The sequence below is a fragment of the Eptatretus burgeri genome, chromosome 3 (assembly GCF_056783735.1).
Source record: "Eptatretus burgeri isolate ZD-2024b chromosome 3, Ebu_testis_v1, whole genome shotgun sequence".
NCBI lineage: Eukaryota > Metazoa > Chordata > Myxini > Myxiniformes > Myxinidae > Eptatretus > Eptatretus burgeri.
In genome coordinates, this window is record NC_140963.1 from 19,409,467 (window position 1) to 19,428,996 (window position 19,530).

A 19,530-nucleotide genomic window follows, 5' to 3' on the forward strand; every position below is an offset into this window, starting at 1 on the left:
TCAGTTATATTGGTAAGTATGTGTTTCTAGGTAGGGTCCCGTCCTATGTTTAATTCGTGATTAATTGTACGTGCGCTGTGAATTATTTTATAGTTAGGATTTTTACATCACCAACAACAACGACAACAACAACACTCTGCTTGCCACATTGTCCGCGCTCTTCCTGCGCTCGCCGGCACGAGGGCATGTGCGGAATTCCATGCCCCAGGCGGTGTGGATTTCGCAGCAAATATGGTCACGAAGCGTTTCGCTCTGGCTGCGCACCAAATAAGGGTATGTGTCATTTTCCGCCCAATGGGCGACGAGCAGACCAAAGCCGGGGCGGTCCTTTGCAAGAAGGCAGGGCCGCGACACGCCGTCCACCCAATGAGAGCAGGCGACGGGGGAGCGGTCCTGCCCCGAGAAAGTGACGGAATTAATTGAAGATTGCGTCCCGTCTGCTCGAGCACGCTTCTGTCTGGGTCTGCAACTGACTGCATCGCACGCATCCGAGGCGTCTCATCTGGCGTATTATTACAAGCGGTCGACCATCTCATCACGAGAGATCACCTCGTCTCGCCTCCTCTGGGTTCGGCTGCCCTGGTCCGTTCTTTGGTGACTGGTGCTCCAGGAAGGTGCGGTCGTCCAGCCACGCGAACGCGGCCAGGTAGCCAGCAAGTTCTCTTCCCTCCGAGCTGAAGGGGCAATAAAGACCTCGAGGTCCATCTCTTTCTGGGTATTTGTGTGTGCGTGTGTGTGTCCGTGGGCCCTGTCTCTAAGTAGAATTTTTTTTTAAATTGCTTGTAGATTTGATACCCTTATTTATTCGGATAACTGCTCTTTGTGTGCTTCCCTTCCCCTCATTGTAAATAAATCCCCTCTTGTTGAATGTCCCAGCTCGTCCTTGTCCTTTGTATAATTGGTTTGCCGTGCTGCAAACGGTAATTAGGAGGCCTCATTGTTGCCGTAATCGTGCAATTGGCCAGCAGGGTTCTGGTACAATCCTCTCGGGGTACGACTCGGATCCAGCTTGGTAACGGCCCGGATCGCGCAGATCCTGCCGAGGGTGAATTTCCCCGGTCGTTTGACGACATGAGTAATTAGGTATATTGAAATTAACAATTGACCCTACCCCACGTGGTCGACCTATTGGCGATGTTCGGTCCGAAAAGGGACCCGTGACCTTTCGGATTTATCTGAAAGGTACGACCTAAATTCCGGGTGTTCGGTTGCGCCGACTCTACTGCTCCCCTAGCGGTCGTGCTCGTCACCGAGACCCGGCCCCACAACAATATAACTAGCATTCAACAGCATATTTTATATGTTACAAACACATAAGTATAGAAAAGCAATATGTGGAATACCATTCTTGACGAAGAGTCCAAAATAATGGATATATTCCTCAGAGGGCTGGCAGAATAGCTGAGAAATACACAAAATTGCCTTTGAACTGTCCAGCCTGGGTGTGTGCCGTGTCTGATACGGACGTTAAACTTGGCGTCTAGTGTGCCAGCATTAGGTGGTGAACGTTAAATATCCCACTATGGCCTTCACGGAGAATACATGAACTTCTGCAGGCACTCGGACTAAATTCAGAATTCCTGCTCGAACCTACAGGGGGCATCGCTTCAACAGTACATCTGCAATATGTGCTACCCTTAGCCATGTGATGCATTCAAAAGAAGATTCCTCAAAGCACATCTTTGATGATGTTGTCAATTAAGTTGTCCTAAATTGCTATGTTTAAGATATTAAAATTGGAATGCTATTCCAAACTACAAATGCACAAAGACATTTACAGCTTAGCATCTGAAACTGACCTCAGTGTTGATGCACTTTCCAAATGATTTCAGTGAATGTCCCAGGTTTGACGATGCAAGAGCATTTTCGTTTGTCAGTCTTTGACAGATGCTCTCATTTTCTTTGTATTGTTGCAATCTCAACATATTACTTCGCAATTTCTCGATTAAAATTGTCCCATGCAAATATTAAGATTGGTATATAAGAAGGCACGACACACACCCAGGCTGGACAGTTCAAAGGCAATTTTGTGTATTTCTCGTCTATTCTGCCAGCCCTCTGAGGAATATATCCATTATTTCGGACTCTTCGTCAAGAATGGTATTCCACATATTGCTTTTCTATACTTATGTGTTTGTAACATATAAAATATGCTGTTGATTGGTATATTTAAGTATATAAGACGGTAGTGAGACCAGCTATCTTGTATGGTTTGGAGGCGGTGGCACTAACAAAAAGACAGGAAGCAGAGCTGGAGGTGGTAGAGTAAAAGATGCTGCGATTCTTGTTGGGAGTGACGAGGATGGACATGATAAGAAATGAGTATATTAGAGGGACAGCGCAGGTAGGACGGTTTGGAGACAAAGTGAGAGAGGCGAGATTGAGATGGTTTGGACATGTGCACAGGAGGGAAGCGGAGTATATCGGGAGAAGGATGTTGAAGATGGAGCCGCCAGGCAGGAGGAGAAGAGGAAGGCCAAATAAGAGGTTCATGGATACGGTGAGGGCGGACATGCGGGTGGTTGGAGTGTCAATGGAAGATGTGGAGATAGAGTGAAATGGAGATGGTTGATCCGCTGTGGCGATCCCTAACGGGAGCTAGCCGAAAGAAGAAGAAGAAGCAAATATTAAGATTGGATGATAATTTCATTTAATATCGATAGGAAATTTTGTGCTGTCTATGATTGTGTGGCTTTTTGTCAAATAGGTTTTGAGATCCAGTAAGCTGAATGAATTCTTCAGCTATCTGTCTCTGCAATTATCAGGGGTGTGCCTGTATGTATGTGTCTCTATCTGTCTGTGCTCGCCTGTGCATGCCTGTCTGTGTTTCATCTGTGCTAACTTGGAGATATTCAAAGCTGTTAAAGCAGTTTTAGGGAGGACATGTATTGGGTGGTGTATTCATTACTTTGCATGCCATATGAAAGAAATACATTTTGAATTTGTTCATAGTCCTGGCACATAATGCTGTACAATGGCCGACTTTCAGAAAACATGGCAGTACTTTTTATATTTATAAATGAATGTGAAGAGCGATAAACCTCAGACAATGTAGGATGTTAAACATGTGATGGCTAAAGCACTTAGGCCTAAGTCACATTTGGCACGGCGGCCGTAGGGTCTACAAAATCTACGGCCACTAGCAATTATAGGGCAGCCGCAGTATTTCCACGGTCACACAATGTAGCAGTCACATATGCTTTTATTTTTCAGGGAGCCGCACAGCGTATTTAGAAATTGCGGAGACCGAAAACGTGGGGGTGCCGTACGGTCTTTGATTTGATGTCGCACGTGACCTTAGGGCATCCCTGCGGCGGCCATAGAATTTTCAAGGCAGACGCAAGATAGCCTCAAGGTGCCCGCAAGGCGACCGCAGGGGGGCCCCAAGGCGAACGTGCAGCCAGACGGATGGTAACGAGTGGGTATATATACCAGTTCTTTTTTACTGAAATAAAAATATAACAGTTCGGAATATACCAGTATATATAACTGAATATACTACAACTATATATATATATATATATATATATATATATATATATATATATATATATATATATATATATATATATATATATATATATATATATATATATACATATATATATATATATATATATATACATATATATATATATATACACATATATATATATACATACATAGATATAACTGAATATACCAGTTCGGAGTATAAGCAAACACCTATACTCCGATCTCTAGCGGTAGCGCACGGTCGACGCAGACTGCCACTGGAGGCCGTACGTAGGACGCACGGCAGGCGTAGGGGAACCGTGCGTCGACCCTGCGTTGCCCGCAGGTAGTCACACAGACCGCAAGGCCACCGCAGGGGGGCCCTAAGGCGAACGTAATATATATATATATGTATATTTTTTTTGGTTGTAATTTTTTGGGGGTTGGCAAAATTCATTTTTCATTGATAAGAGCCTACGGCAGCCGCACTAATAATGCAAGCCCACCGTACGCCCGACATACGGTCGACGTGGAACACATCTACGTCACAACTTGGCTTGTCGAATTGCTACGGCCAACGTAGACATGAAAAATGTTATAACTCCGTGCTATAATTCCACGGCAACCCCTACGGCCTATAAAAGAAAGTCATATGGCGTAGGGCCACCCTGAGGCCACCTCAGAAACTCTGCGGCCGCCGCACGTTTCTGTCAATTCAGGGAGGTACGGCCGCCATATCCTAGCCGGAGAGCAAATGTGACTTAGGCCTTAATGTCAACCGAGGCATTGTTCACTACCTGATGCATTGCCCTGCCTCTAAAGCACCAATATGACAGTTTATATTTTGGCTGAAACTCTAACCCAGACTTAACAGCTCAAAGTCGTGTTGCCTTTATCCACAAGGATCATAAAGCTTATACAAGAGATAATAAGCCTCACCTGCATGTGCTGCAGGTACTGCTGTGATCAGAGCACCGTGAGTAAGACGAGCTTAACCTTGACTTTGATGGTTTTCGACTCCAGCTTCTACTGCAAGATAAACTCCTGCTCCAACTTTTGCTGGACGATGATGGGGATCGTCGTCGCACATGATCCCTTTGAAGCACTTTATTACAATCACTACTTCTTTTGTCTGTCTCACTGTTGTCTGAATCGTCCAAGCCTCCACCATTTGTTTTGCGAGTGTGTTGTCTTTGCCGTTTCATTGTCTTGCTGAGTTCATCAAAAAGAGACCCAGGCTTCACATAACTTTTTGTTTTAATTTTTTCAGACATCACTGGTAATCGCTCAGTTTGCAAAAGTCGCTCTTTCTCTTGAAATTGATTGCAATAATCTTCACTGCTTTTAATTTTCTCTGGATACGATTCATTACCCAGTTTATCGTCAAACCCTTTTGACGATGCACGACCTCCAATGTTGACCCTTATCTTTGCAGTCTTGATCAACACTAATGGTTTTAGTTCAGTTTGTTTCTGTGTGCTCAGCAGAGTTGCTGCCTCTGTGAGAGGTTTCCATTTTGAACATACAGAAGTCGTACTGGGTGATGGCAAAGAAGGCTCTGTGACAGCTGTATCGCTCACGTTGTGCTGGTTCGGACACATTTCATGTTTTACGGTGCTTGTAACAGCAGAGGCCATGAGCTTGCAAGTTTCTATTTGCTGCTGTTCTCTCTCTGTACTGTTGTCATCTTGCTGCATTTGAATCGCTTCATGAACAAAGGTTCTTGTTCTTTCAAAAACTAACTGTTTGTGACTCTGGCGTGTTATTTTATCACCCTCAAGGTGTTTCTTGCAATCATTTATCTCATCTGCTGAAGGGCTTTTATTCTCATCATGTTGGTCCATCTGCTTACGTTTGTCATTGGAAATCCAATTTATGTTCAAACTCTGCTTTTTAGCTGATTCTTCATTCTTTTTTTCATTGACAACTTGGCTTTGGTCATGAAAATCTCCCTTACCGCTTGTTTCATTGACGAGATCTTTCTCATTGCTAGCGGTTAAAGTTTGAGATGTGTGCATGTGATGACAATGAATATCTACCTTTTCTTCGTCTTCTTCTTTTTCTTCTTCTCCTTCTTCACCGTACACTGAAATTGCATTCTTACTTATGCACGCAGTAGATTTAAGGTTACTGGAAATTTGATCAATTGGACAAGTTGCTTCTGTTTCAAAGTTGGCCATTACAGGACTGGTGGGGTTTGAGCATTCATCTACCTGGGTAAGCTGCCTCTTGTCAAATTCCTGATTCACAAAATGATCATCTTTCCTAATATCACTAACTGCACATGGGTTTAGGGAATGGGCATCAGTTTTTGCAAAATCACTTGCAACTACAAGAGTCTTGTCCTTTATTTCCACTTCCACGACTTTCTTTGGAGATACAAATGCCTCTGACTTGCTGGTTTGTGTCTGAGTCTTAATTGAATCAAGTTCAGTCACAATATTTTCTTCCATATCCTCACCAAACTCAATTGGAGGCTGCCAATGAATTTTTTCCTGCTGTTTCTTTCTTTTGTTTTTTCTCTTTTTTGTTGTTACAGAATGGATTACAGCATTACTGTCTTCCCTCTTGGTTATTTGGCTCATATTAGGCTGTACAGATACTTCAGCACTATCCTCTTCAGAATACAATGCATCGTTCCGATTTTGCTTTTTCCAATGAGACTTTGTTTTTTTCTTCTTGCTGCTGCTCTTTGCTTTTTTTCTCTTTTCTTTTCTGCTACAAGCTTCAGAATATTTCTGGGTCTGGATGCTAGTGTGATAGGACAATTCATCATCAGATAAAGAACTTTGTGAACTAATATTTCGCTCTTCTTGATAAGACAAGGTTGATTTGGCTTTGGGTGAATGACTGTAATATGAATGTGAAGATACATCTGAATCCTGGTGATTTCTTGATGCTGACCTAGACTTTGATGAGAAACTGTGTGTTACTGAAGCACTGCTGCAGCATGATGCTGGAAGATACTGCAAAGACTGCTTTGAGCATAAACTTCCTTTTGAACTACTTTGTTTTGTTCTAACTTTCAAATTGGTTTCATTGCACCACTGGTTTTCCCTCAATCGGTCAGGACTCCACACCTGAGGAATTTTTTCATTGCTGCCCTCGTTGATCACTTTATTTGGTTCAGAAACAGTAGGAGTCATTAGCCGCCATTCAGTATGTATCTGTGGAATTGGAACTGTCAGGTATGATGGCTTCCAAGGCTTTTGCCCAGGCCTCCAATGAGAAGGAGGAGGGCTATCACTTAGCGGCAGCATGGCTACCGCTTCCTCATTGACTGCTGGAGTGACAAACTGGTTGATCTTTTCAGCAATCCTTGCAAGAGCAGTTGTTCGTTGCCTCAGTGAGCCAATATCTGACTTGTGTTGTGATTTGTGATACGATTGCGCTGTTGGGGACCAGGTTTTGCAATCAGTACTCCTCCATGGTGGAGTGTGTTTATGGCTAAAAGAAGAGGAGCTTGAGCTTCGTTCTTTTGACGAGGAAGTCCGTTCTGTGTAAGAATAAGAATGTGATTGGTGGGACTTAGATTTCTTATGTTTATAGCGTAATGAAGAATCACTGGAAGATTGAGCCCTGGAATGCAACTTTGAGGAATATCGAGAAGGGCTTCTGGTCGAAGACCTAGACAAAGTTATAGAAGAAGACCGAAAGCTTGATCTCGAGGGAGTTCGAGAACGAGCACGTGATGGAGAATAACAAGACTTTGATTGAGATCTAGACCGAGACCTTGAGAAAGAGGAGGATATGCTCAAGCGGTTTTTTGATCGAGTGCGAGATTTTGAGCGATTTCTCTGCTGACCTGCCACACTTTGTTTATCTTTATTGTCAAATTTCGCAAAGTTCATCTTTGACCCATTTTGAACATGCAGTGACATTTTATTATCATTCGCAATATCATGAGCCGGATTTGTGGGCTGTTCATGAATTTCAGTATACTTGTTGAAAGGAACACTGACTTTGCCTTTCTCAACTGGCCTCTTCTCTTCACTCTTCAATGCATTTTTCTTGTGCTTCTTCCGTTTTGATATTTTCAATTTATGAGCCTTGTGTGGTAATTGTGGATAGCAGTGCCGTTTGGATTCAATGTGGGACCAAGACCTTGATCGAGAAGTGGATGGTTTTTCTTTCACTCTCCCAGAGTCATACTGTTTCAACCTGCCCGAGAAATTAGAAATGCGAATTCACATGCATTAAACCAAAAATAAAAAACACAAAACTCACCATGTTCAACCATATTCACATTCAACAAAAAAGCAGGAAGAATAACCCATCTCCAAATGAACAATATAACATTTGTAATATTATTTTTTAATAGCTATTTATCCTGCAAAAAGAAGACACTTGGACCTGGCCATTTCTTGTGAGACATGCACAGAATGTACAAAGTAATATAATAAACCAAGAAAATTAAAGGCTGTGTGATGTGAATTTTAGTTTTCAAACTCTGCCTAGATATTGTTAACCACAAGTTAAATCAATATAACCGACAAGGCTGCAATAATAGGGTTGAATTAGCCAACGCCAAGATTTCCATGATGCGAACAGTTAAGGTGGCTGGCTTGAAATCTTCAGGCCTTGAGTTTGAGCCCCTGTCATTCCATTAAATGACCCAGGGGGTTGACTTATCCTGTCATCCTTCTGAAATCGGCAACACTAGTACCAGCTTACTGGAAACAGGGGGCACTGCATTAGAGGCATAGCCCCGCTTCCAGCAATGATGCAACCAGCAGCCACAGTGATGCAATCCAGAAATCCCACCATATATATATATATATATATATATATATATATATATATATATATATATATATATATATATATATATATATATATATATATATATATATATATATATCAAAACATGTGGAATGTGACTCCCCCGATCTCCATTGGACATAGTCCTACACCAAAACGACAAAAACGAGACCACTCCCCCTCCATTGGGGGACTCAGTCAAACAGACAGAGATTACACGGTCAACATCAGTTAAACTTCCTGTTCCGGTTGTAGTTTTTGAGGCAACGATTGGTTCTCTCATGGGTCTTTGGCGACTTTCTCAAAGATTAGTCTTCAGTTGTTGTTTGTCGTGTTTTGACTGTTTATTTTGTTACCTCTGTTTACTGTGTGTTACCAGATCGGTTTTGTTTCAAAATTTGTGCTATTTGGTGAGTTTTCATTGGCCTTGTCATATCGGGTTTCCCTGAGGCCGACCCGTCTTCCCGTCTATGTGCACGATCTTGTATATTTGTATTCTCTCCTTTCTACCATCAGTTCTTATTTTCTCCACTTTTCCCTCCACCCTGCTTTCTCGCTCTCAACTATACCCTCTGTTTCATGTCTTAAAATATTTTTAAAATACAGCAAAAAAAAACCCCTTTTCCCTCCTTACCTTATTCCCCACTTAACCATGTGACTTCCTGCACCGACTCTTCGTCCTCCTTCTACTTTAGCCGACCCACATTCACCATACACCTTCACAATTTTTTCTTCAACCTTTCCTTTATCTAATCTTTCCGAATCTTATTTTAAAAAAACAAATCAAAATTTTTTTTTTCCATTACATCTTTTCACTTATAACCTTACACCTCCCTTAACCATGTGTTTCTCGACCCCCTCTTCCTCCTCCTGCAACTTTCGCCGACCTACCAGCTTCCTTCCACTTTAGCCGATCCACATTCACCAAACATCTTCACAATTTTTTTCAACCTTTCCTTTACCTTATTTTACCTAAACTTTACCAAAAAAAACAAAGAAACAGTCTCTTAAAATGTTTCAACTTCTTCTTTCACACGTGTGGTTCTCGTTAGTGTATCATAATTCACCTCTTATTCTTCTTCTTCTTCAAAAAACTTTTCATTTTGACCTTTCCTCTTCATCCCTTGTTGAAAAAGTCCCACTGTTACGTTTCTTTTCCCCATTCTTTTAATTCTCCATTATTGCATCCCTCACGTAATGTCTTGAATCGCATCTCTGACTTTAAAAAAAATTTAAATCCCAGTTTGCAATGCATGTTTGTGTTCCATCAATCGTACTTTTTTCCAACTTCAGTGCCAATTCACCCCACCTACTTAAATCTACCTCCTCCTAACCCCTCACCTGTTATACCCTCTCGTTACCCCTCCCATTTTCCCCTAATCCTACTTCCGCTCTTGGCACCTCTTCGCTGTCTTCTTCTTCAGTATCAGCTCCTCTTCTGATGTTCCAAAGTGTGTGGTGTTTTAACATCTGTGGGCTCCATTCTAACCAAACAGATATCTCACACACTCAATCAGTACACTCCCCAACACCTCAAATATGCTCCTTCTTTCCTCTCAGCACAACTTCTCCTCTTTCCAAACCTATAAATCTTGTACCTCCCCATGCCCACTCCTTTCTTCACCAAACCACAACCAAGTCTCATCCTTCCCCTCTCCCCAACTCTCCCATCACCCTCCTGCTCCTTGGCCGTGCTGGCTCTCATCGTCTCCCTCCAATCTCCCCCCCCCCACCCCCACCTCTCCAAGTTGCCCCCCATCACATTGACAAAGCTCCTCCTTCGCCTGCCCTCTCTCTTCCATGTCATCACTCCACCTCCTCCAATCTTCAACTGGGTCATTCCATGTCAAATCATCAAAGAATCTGCCATCATCTCTCAGATTTTTGTAAAACTTTGAGAACCAATTGGGACCCATGAAAAACGGCAAGAACTCAAATATTTTTGCTAACAGCCTCTTAATTAGTGAGATACAGACTAACGAACTTTGGACTAATTAGCATGACGTCGCGAATTCAAATGGCCATATCTCTAAAAGTATAACACCTCGAGAGCTGGTTTTGGTGTCATTTTAAAGGTATTTTCATGCCCAATGAATTTGTCTGGGCAACATTTTCCTACCTCCAGCCACAAAAAAGTTATCACAAAATATAAACTTCAATCGTGAATCCCCAAAAAATGTATCTTCAAATTTCCTCAAATTCATCCCAGAGGTACCTTATGATGTCAAGAAGCTTCCACATAAATTTTGTGATGGGCACTCCAATAGTTTCTGAGATATGAGCAATAATGTACATGTACATATGGCATATAGGTTCGAAAATCAGCATTTGTAATGTATTATACAATCAATAAGTGAGTTCAAGTACACAGTGTTCACTAACCTGACTTAGGCTTTCAATTTCCTCTTCAATGCAGCAACAGCAGCACTTGTTTCTTCCCCTCAGGCCCAGTTGAAAATGAAAGTATATGATACTTAAATCAATTGATGGTCGTTCCCTGTGTTCCCTGTCATGACTAGGTTAGAATGATTGTATAATACATTACAAATGCTGATTTTCGAACCTATATGCCATACGTACATGTACATTATTGCTCATATCTCAGAAATTATTGGAGTGCCCATCACAAAACTTATGTGGAAGCTTCTTGACATCATAAGGTACCTCTGGGATGAATTTGAGGAAATTTGAAGGATACATTTTTTGGGGATTCACGATTGAAGTTTATATTTTGTGATAACTTTTTGTGGTTGGAGGTAGGAAATTGTTGCCCAGACAAATTCATTGGGCATGAAAATACCTTTAAAATGACACCAAAACCAGCTCTCTAGGTGTTATACTTTTAGAGATATGGCCATTTGAATTCGCGACGTCGTGCTAATTAGTCCAAAGTTCGTTCGTCTGTATCTCACTAATTAAGAGGCTGTTAGCAAAAATATTTGAGTTCTTGCGGTTTTTCATGGGTCCCAATTGGTTCCCAAAGTTTTACAAAAACCTGAGAGATGAAGGCAGATTCTTTGATGATTTGACATGGAATGACCCAACTGCCCTCTGCCCACTCTCTTAATACCCCCCACTGTACCTCAACTCATCACCACTGAATCTTTTCTCCTCATCCGGCCCTCTCCTCCAGTTCTTCTGCAATCCCCCACACTCTTTGAACAACTCTCCTTACCTCCCCAACTCCTCCATCGTTCTACCCTCCCTCTCCCCTGCACCCAAAGCCTCCTCCCCTCCCTCTTCCTTCACAGTGTGGACCACAAACATTCAGGGCCTTCGCTCAAGCCTGACAGATCTTTCCATACAGGTTGCTACAAACAAACCAGACATAATCTGCTGAACAGAAACTTTCCTCCTTCAAGATGTCTCTGACTCCTTCATATCCTCTCCCTGATTACTCTCTCCTCCGCTATGACAGACCTGAGCCTCGGCCTGGTGGCGGAGTTGCTCTCTTCATCAAATACTCTATTCCTCACTCTCCATGCACTGCCCTCTCTCCCCCATACCCCCAGGAATACCTCTGGCTCTGTCTTCCCCTCTACTCCCACCTCGTGTTTACATGTGTGTTGTACCATCCACCAAACAGTGATGACTCTATTTACATTTCGCTCTCCGAAAACATGGACCAACGTCTATCCTCTCATCCCAACTCTCTCTTCCTCATATGTGGTAACTTCAATTGTCATCAGGCCAGTTGGCTGGATGTGGGTACCTCCCTCACCTGCCATGGCACTTCAGCAAAACCTTCTGCGACTCATTGGGACTGCCACAATCTGTCAACTTCCAGACCCAGATCTCAACCAACGGGACTACATCTGTTCTGGATCTGATTTTGACCAATTTCCCTGAACATATCCGGTGTTCTTCCTCCGCTCCAATCAGTTCATCTGACCACATGCTTGTCAAAGTAAACATCTCTCTGGCTATTAGAGAAGCACCTCCACGCCGTCGAGTCTGGCATTTCACTCAGGCCGACTGGCAGGGACTTCAAGCAGCCATCAAACTTCCAGACTGGTCTCCCATCTCGACTTCCTCCGACATCAACTCATCCTGGGAATTATTTCAAAGAAACTTGCTCTCTCTCATGCACAGATTTATCCCATCTCGTCTTCAGTTGTCATACCCCACCTCCTGCCGATGGAACACCGAAGCTTGTGGCGAGGCAGTTGTCCTGAACCAACTTGCCTTCGCCTCATGGAAGGCAAATCCAACTGAAAGCAATCTCAGTTCCTTCTACAAAGCTTGGAACAAGTGTGTGTCTATCATCTGAAGAGCCAGAAAACACCATCTTTCTAATCGCAAGTCTGAACTCGAAAACCTGTCTCCCTCCTCCAAATCGTGCTGGCATCAAGTTAAGTCTGTTTCTGGTGGATGTTCTCCCTCCATCCCCTCCCTTACCTCAAATGGCCGCACAGCTGACACTGCACGTGAAAAGGCTGAATGCCTTAACTCCGTGTTTGCTTCGAAATCTTGTGTCCCAAACCCATCACTTTCTGTACTCACTGACCCAGTCGCACCCAGCTGTTCCTGGACAAGGTGTTCTTTTCTCTTGACAAGGTATAGAGCTTGCTGTCAAACATCAACTCAGATTCTGCAACTAGTACAGACGACAGCAGCCCACGTGTCCTAAAAACCTGCTCTGCTGCTCTTGCTCACCCTCTCTCTGTTCTACTCACCCTCTCATTTGCTCAAGGTCATCTACCATCTGCTTGGAAATCAACAAACATTACCGCTCTGCATAAAAAAGTGCAAAAACAGATCCCTGCAACTGCAGACCAATCAGCCTTCTCTCAATCATCAACAAGCAGCTGCAAGCAGCAGCTTCTTCACTCACTGCAGATCTGGATAAAATCACAAACTGGTCCAACACGTGGAACATGTCTTTCAATCCAGACAAATCTCACACTCTCACGATGTCTCTTCGAAAGGACCGTTTACAAAACCCCCCCATCCACTTTCTCAACAATCCTCTGGAGGAAGTCTTTTCTTTCAAGCTTCTAGGTCTCACTATCTACCATGACCTTTCCTGGGAAAGTCACATTTCCAACCTCGCCTCAAAAGCCAGTCGCCGACTGGGAATCCTCTGTCGTGCTAAGTCCTTCCTCGGCCCTCTTGAGCTCCTGACCACTTACAAAGCTTTTGTCCTAGCCTGATGGAGTACTGCTCTCCCCTCTGGGCTGGTGCTCCTGCCTCCCACCTTTCTCGGCTTCACGCTGTCGAAACCAGGGCATTTAAGATCATCGGCATCTCCCGCAATGAAGCTGAGTCTTTGGGCCTCTCACTCAATCACCGCAGGTTGGTCGGTGGTCTTTCTGTCTTCTACCGACTCCTCTCCAGCCTTGCCCCCCCTGCTCTCTCTGCGATTTGTCCCCACCACATTTCCACAGGGCGCTCAAGGTCCGCCAACAACCCCTTCTGGTAAAACTACCAAAATCACGAATCACTGCTCATCTTCACTCTTTCATTCCTCTTTTTCCCGCCTTTGGAATAAACTTCCTCACTCTATTCTTTCCCATTCTTCCCTCCAGGCTTTCAAAACAGCTGTTCACCACCACCTCTTATCTTCCCCCATCCAAATCCTCGATCTTTTCTACCCCCGATAATCCACCAAAGCCCTCTTCCTTCATTTCTCCTGCTTTCCTTCCTGAAAGTCCCTGAAATGTCCATCTTCTCTTCGCCATGTTCCCCGTCCCATCCCCATCCCTCTCCCTTCCACAGTTCACCTAATGTGTCTGTTCCCCACTGTTTTGGCCCTTCCACTCCCACCCCTCTTGTCTCATGCCTCCTTGCTGTGAGTTGTGTGTTAGCTCTCATACGAGCCTCGACCAAGGTATACAAAAAAATAAATAAATAAATAAATAAAAAAACAAGATTATGGAATCCATCATTACTTCAGAAATTAAATCCTTCCTCTTTTCCAATGGCCTGATTCATGATCATCAATTTGGATGCAGACCAGGTCAATCTACCCTGGATATGTTGCTTCTGCTCTCTCAACAATACACGGAGATCCTTAATGCCAGACATGAAATCAGAGCCATCTCCCTCGACATATCGCGTACTTTCAATACAGTCTGGCACCCTGCCCTGCTACCAAGCTCTCTTCCTATTGTGTCCAAGGTCATCTCCACTCATGGCTCGCAGACTTCCTCTCCTGTTGCAGCCAATGTGTGGCCCTTAATGGAGTTCTCTCATCCCCGCTACCTGTTCAAGCTGGAGTTCCTGAAGGCAGTGTTCTGGACCTTGTGCTTTTTCTGGTTTTCATCAATGATCTGTCCGACTCTCTGGAAAATGCACTTTATATCTTTACTGACGACTCCACCCTCTGCAGTACCATCTGTCATCCCTGAGATTAGCAAGCAGCAGCCTCTGGATAAAATCACAAGCTGGTCCAACCCTTGGAACATGTCTTTCAACCCTGACAAATCTCACACTCTCACGATGTCTCTCCGAAAGGACCATCTCGACACCTCCCTCCCCCCTCCAATTTCCTTTCTCAACAATCCTCTTGAAAAAGTCCTTTCATTCAAGCTTCTGGGTCTCACGATCTGCCATGATCTTTCCTGGGAAAGCCACATTCCCAAGCCAGTCGTCGACTGGGCATCCTCTGTCATGCAAAGTCCTTCCTTGGCACACCTGAGCTCCTGACGACATACAAAGCTTTTGTCCGCATCCTTATGGAGTAATGCTCTCCCCTCTGGGCTGATGCTCCAACCTCTCACCTTTCTCGGCTTCGTGCAGTACAGTGGAAACAAAGGCATTTAGGATCATTGGTACCTCCTGTGAGGAGGCTGAGTCTTTGCGTCTATCACTCTCTCACCGGAGGCAGGTCGGTGGTCTTTCTGTCTTCCACAGTCTCCTCTCCGGCCTCGCCTCCCCCCACCACCCCCGCTCTGTCTGCCATATGTCCCCCCCCATATTTCCCCAGGGCACTCAAGGTCCACCAGCAATCCCCTTCTGGTAAAACTACCAAAAGCAAGAATCACTGCTCAGCTTCACTCTTTCATTCCTCTTTTTTTTCCTGCCTTTAGAACAAACTCCCACAATCTCTTCAATCCCACTCTTACCTCCAGGTCTTCAAAACAGCTGTTCACCACCATTTATTATCTCCCCCCATCCAAAACCACGATCTTTTCCATCCGTTAATCCACCCCAAACCCATCTCCTTCAAATTCCCTGCATTCCTTCCTGAAAGTCGCTGTGATGGAAGGACCCGAAAGTCCCTGTCGTGTCCATCTTGTTTACCCCGTGTACACCACCCCCATCCCTCACCCTTCCACAAATCTCCTCTGCAAAAAAATTAAAAGACCAATGTCCCTGTTTCCCACTGTTTTGTCCTTCCCTCTCCCACCCCTCGTCTCCTGCTTCCCTTGTTGTACAATCTGTATGTTAGCTCTTATTCGAGCCTCGACATTGTATACACACAAAATAAAATAAAAACATCAAACAGAGCCGCCCATCCAGATTTTGCGCTTACTTGCCCTCATCAGGATGCCATACCGATAAATATCTAACCAATGATGACCCCATACATTGTTTATACATCAGACGCACCCCCTGACTGTTATGGTGAGCATCGCCGCGGATTACGTCGAACATGGTAAAACTGCATAATCCGCAAAGAACAATCGTCTGTCTGCCACCCAGACGATTGCTCCCACTATGGCAAACCATTCAACCAGAAGGCACGTGATGTGATCGGCAGGAAAATTGAAGCATGTGGAGTGTGATGAGCACCCCCACCCCCCCACCCCCCGATCTCCATTGGACATAGCCCTGCACCAAAGCATCGCCTTCAACCCAGAGACCTCTCGCTGAGCTGGCGAATATATGTATGTGTGTGTGTATATATATATATATATATATATATATATATATATATATATATATATATATATAAAATATAAATGTGGTCCTTGAGGATATCTAATTTTTTTAAACCACACACACACACAATATCCATATATTTCAGTATTCAATGGAATGAATGTTTGTCTAAAAAGGAAAGCACTTTGTTACTTCAACATAAAAGAGCACTGTCTATTAATTTAGACCCACCTTTCTCCTTTAGCCCATGTCTTCTGATTTGTCTGGTGTACTGAGCACCTTCTCTGCATTTCCTCTCTCCAATGGGGTGGAGTCTCACTTCCACACATCCCAGTCTCTCCTGCCTCAGAGGATGAGCGTGAACGTGAAGGGGTATGATAACGCTGCCAACAACAAGAGAAACTTGGCATGAAAATAATCAGCAGGGATGCACTTGAGTCACACATGTTGAGGAATAGTCATATGATGAGGAGTTAAACATAATGATTTTTTTTCGAGGAGAAAGACAAACTACGTGCTTCAAGTTAGAGAGCTGTCTGCGACTAAAAGGAACCATAACACTGGTGTGGACGTGGTTTTTGCCTGCTTTGTGAACATTTCGTTAACAGCTAAGATTCCACACCAGATCTGTCCCATTTACCCTTGTTTGTTCCCTTTGTTCTTAAGAGTGGGCATGCTGGTCCATTGGACCAAATTTTCATTGGTCTTCACGACCTTGCAGCAAACCTGCCTGCTGTAGTGCTTGAGCATTGACTTCCCTTTCACCAAGCCCAGATGAGCTTGGGCCAGGGTGGGGATTACACGTTCGTTAATATTATTGTCAAATTATACTACTATTATTATTGTTAATATTATAAGTATTAATTCATACATGTTTTGTTACAATGTTATTATTATTTTTGTTATTTATTAGCTCACCTGGAATGTAGTTCAGGGAGCTTATGGGATGGCACGTCGTCCGTCCGTCAGTCAGTCCGTCCTTTCATTCATAAATACTTGCAACTTCTTCTGTGAAACTACACATACGATTGCGATGAACCTATACCACAACATTCATCACCCTGTATGTACCAAAGTTTGTTCATGGCATTAAAAAATAGAATAAAATAAAATTACGCCCAAATGGGGCTTATGGGGGTTGCCCCCCAAAATAGGTACTGCATTTGCTTTCAGAAACTACACATGCAATTCCAATGAAATTTGATGACAACCTTCATCATCCGTGATGTACCAAAGTTTGTTCACGGCATTAAAAAAAAAATTTTTTAAATCAGGGACTGAGAGAGTCTATGGAGGGAAATTACGGGGAGGGGGGTCCCCCCCCCCCAAAGAGATACTAGCTGAGGCATGCAGCTTGCCTCAGCTAGCCAACATGCAGCCTACCCTGGAATGGTACCATACTCCTGGATTTAAGCTGGAACTTCAGAGTTGCTACAACAAGCTTGGGGTTGGTATTGAAGAACTGAGCACTGCTGGAAACCCTGCAGTTAATAATCCTCCAGCGATTACACTGAACAACAAATTTCAAAATTTTTTTTTTACTGGAGATGTGTAAAGTGATTAAGACTAATTTGGGTACGCTGATTTCAAAAATCATAACTGTTTTGCTGTATCACGTCAGGATTTTCAAGAACAGAAATATTCCCATTGCCTAGAAGTCAGGATTTCAATGAAATTTACATATGTCTTTAACATGTCTATTTCGTACAATTGTTGTTAACTTGTGTTATATTTCTTTCTTTCAGATAAAGATGAGTAGGCGTTCCTGTACCAATCATCCTGACAACTTCTGTTATGTCTGTGGTCGGTATACCAAAAAAGATCAACAGCGAAGTATATCTACAGCAGTGAAAATGAAGGCCGCCTACTTTTACTACTTCGGGTGTAAGGTGGGGGACCAAGAACAGAGCTGGGCACCACACATCTGCTGCACAAGTTGTCACACAACCTTGACTCAGTGGTTGGTGGGCAAGCGCGCGAGCATGCCATTTGCGGTGCCCATGATATGGCGTGAGCCGCAGAATCATCATGATGATTGTTATTTCTGCTGCACAAGCATCGCCGGCTTCAACAGGAAGAATAAAGGTCACATCAAGTACGCTGACTGCGTCTCTGCTCGTAAACCTGTGCCTCATGATGACGAGAACCCCGTTCCAAAACCTCCAGCTTATCAGAACATAGCTGTAAGCAGTGGTGAAGAGGATGGTGATGATGAATCTTTTGAACCCGACACTCAAGAACCACACCTTCTGAACCAGGGAGACTTAAATGATCTTGTAAGAGATCTCTCGCTGTCAAAGGCGAAGGCAGAGCTGTTTGGATCAAGGCTGCAGCAGTGGAATCTACTGGAACCTAACACCAAGATATCCTTGTTCAGAGCACGTCACAGAGACATGGCTGAGTTCTTTGAGATGGAAGACACGATGACATTCTGCAGTGACATCAACGGTCTGTTGAAAGAACTTGGGTGTGATCACGATCCTGCAGACTGGCGCCTCTTCATCGACTCGGGGAAGAACAGCTTGAAGGCTGTTTTGCTCCACAATGGCAACGAGAAACCATCAGTCCCACTGGCTCACGCGTTCGGCATGACAGAGACCTATGAGACTATGCGGCAGCTGCTTGATTCCATCAAGTACAATGACTTCAACTGGCACATCTGCGGAGACTTGAAAGTGGTGGCGCTGTTGTTAGGGCTGCAGTCAGGCTACACGAAATACATGTGCTTCCTTTGTCTCTGGGATAGCAGAGACGACAAGAATCACTGGACGAAGAAAGATTGGGAAGAGCGAAAGGAGCATGTACCTGGTCGACACAACGTGTCCAAGGGTCCAAGGGCGGCACAACCCGAACATGATGGGCGATTTCTGCTGGTTCCTGCATCGTGAAACTGACACAGAGCAGCACAAACGCAAAGCCAAATGCCTAAAGCATTTTTAATTACATTCTAGTGGAGTTTTTCTGTAATTTCTATAATTTTGAAGCATTCATGATGAAATAAATGAATAAATGAAATTTTGTAAATTTCATTGAAATCCTGACTTCTAGGCAATGGGAATATTTCTGTTACTGAAAATCCTGACGTGATACAGCAAAAGGGTTATGATTTTTGAAATCAGCGTACCCAAATTAGTCTAAATCACTTTACACATCTCCAGTAAAAAATTTTTGTTGTTCAGTGTTATCAATGAACACATGGTCAATCTCCTTTGCCACACCACCAGCGTTGGAATACCAAGTCCAATGAAGAGGCTGTGGGCGCTGAAACCATCAATCAGCCACTCAAAATCGATGACTTCTTGCAAAGTCAAGGGAATTGGTGTTATTCTGGTTCACAGTTCCAGACCCATGGGGACCAACACATGTCTCATAACCATCCCAATCAGTTCCAATCGATGCATTGAAATCCCCCAAGACGAGAAGAGTATCTCGCCTGGGGTACTCATCAACCACAGACTCGAGCACGGC

The 19,530-nt window shown here is 43.8% G+C and overlaps 1 protein-coding gene across 8 annotated transcripts in view; it reads right to left on the minus strand.

Moving 5' to 3' along the window:
- LOC147029495 (uncharacterized) overlaps positions 1-19,530 on the minus strand; it is a 174,708-nt gene that overhangs the window by 55,686 nt on the left and 99,492 nt on the right. For all 8 annotated transcript variants that reach the window (XM_085871951.1, XM_085871949.1, XM_085871950.1 and 5 more), the window contains 2 exons: positions 16,294-16,445; positions 4,414-7,635 (listed from right to left, as the gene is read on the minus strand). In XM_085871951.1, the coding sequence (XP_085728077.1) occupies positions 4,414-7,635; positions 16,294-16,445 (3,374 nt within the window). The remainder of the gene's footprint in view (positions 1-4,413; positions 7,636-16,293; positions 16,446-19,530) is intronic.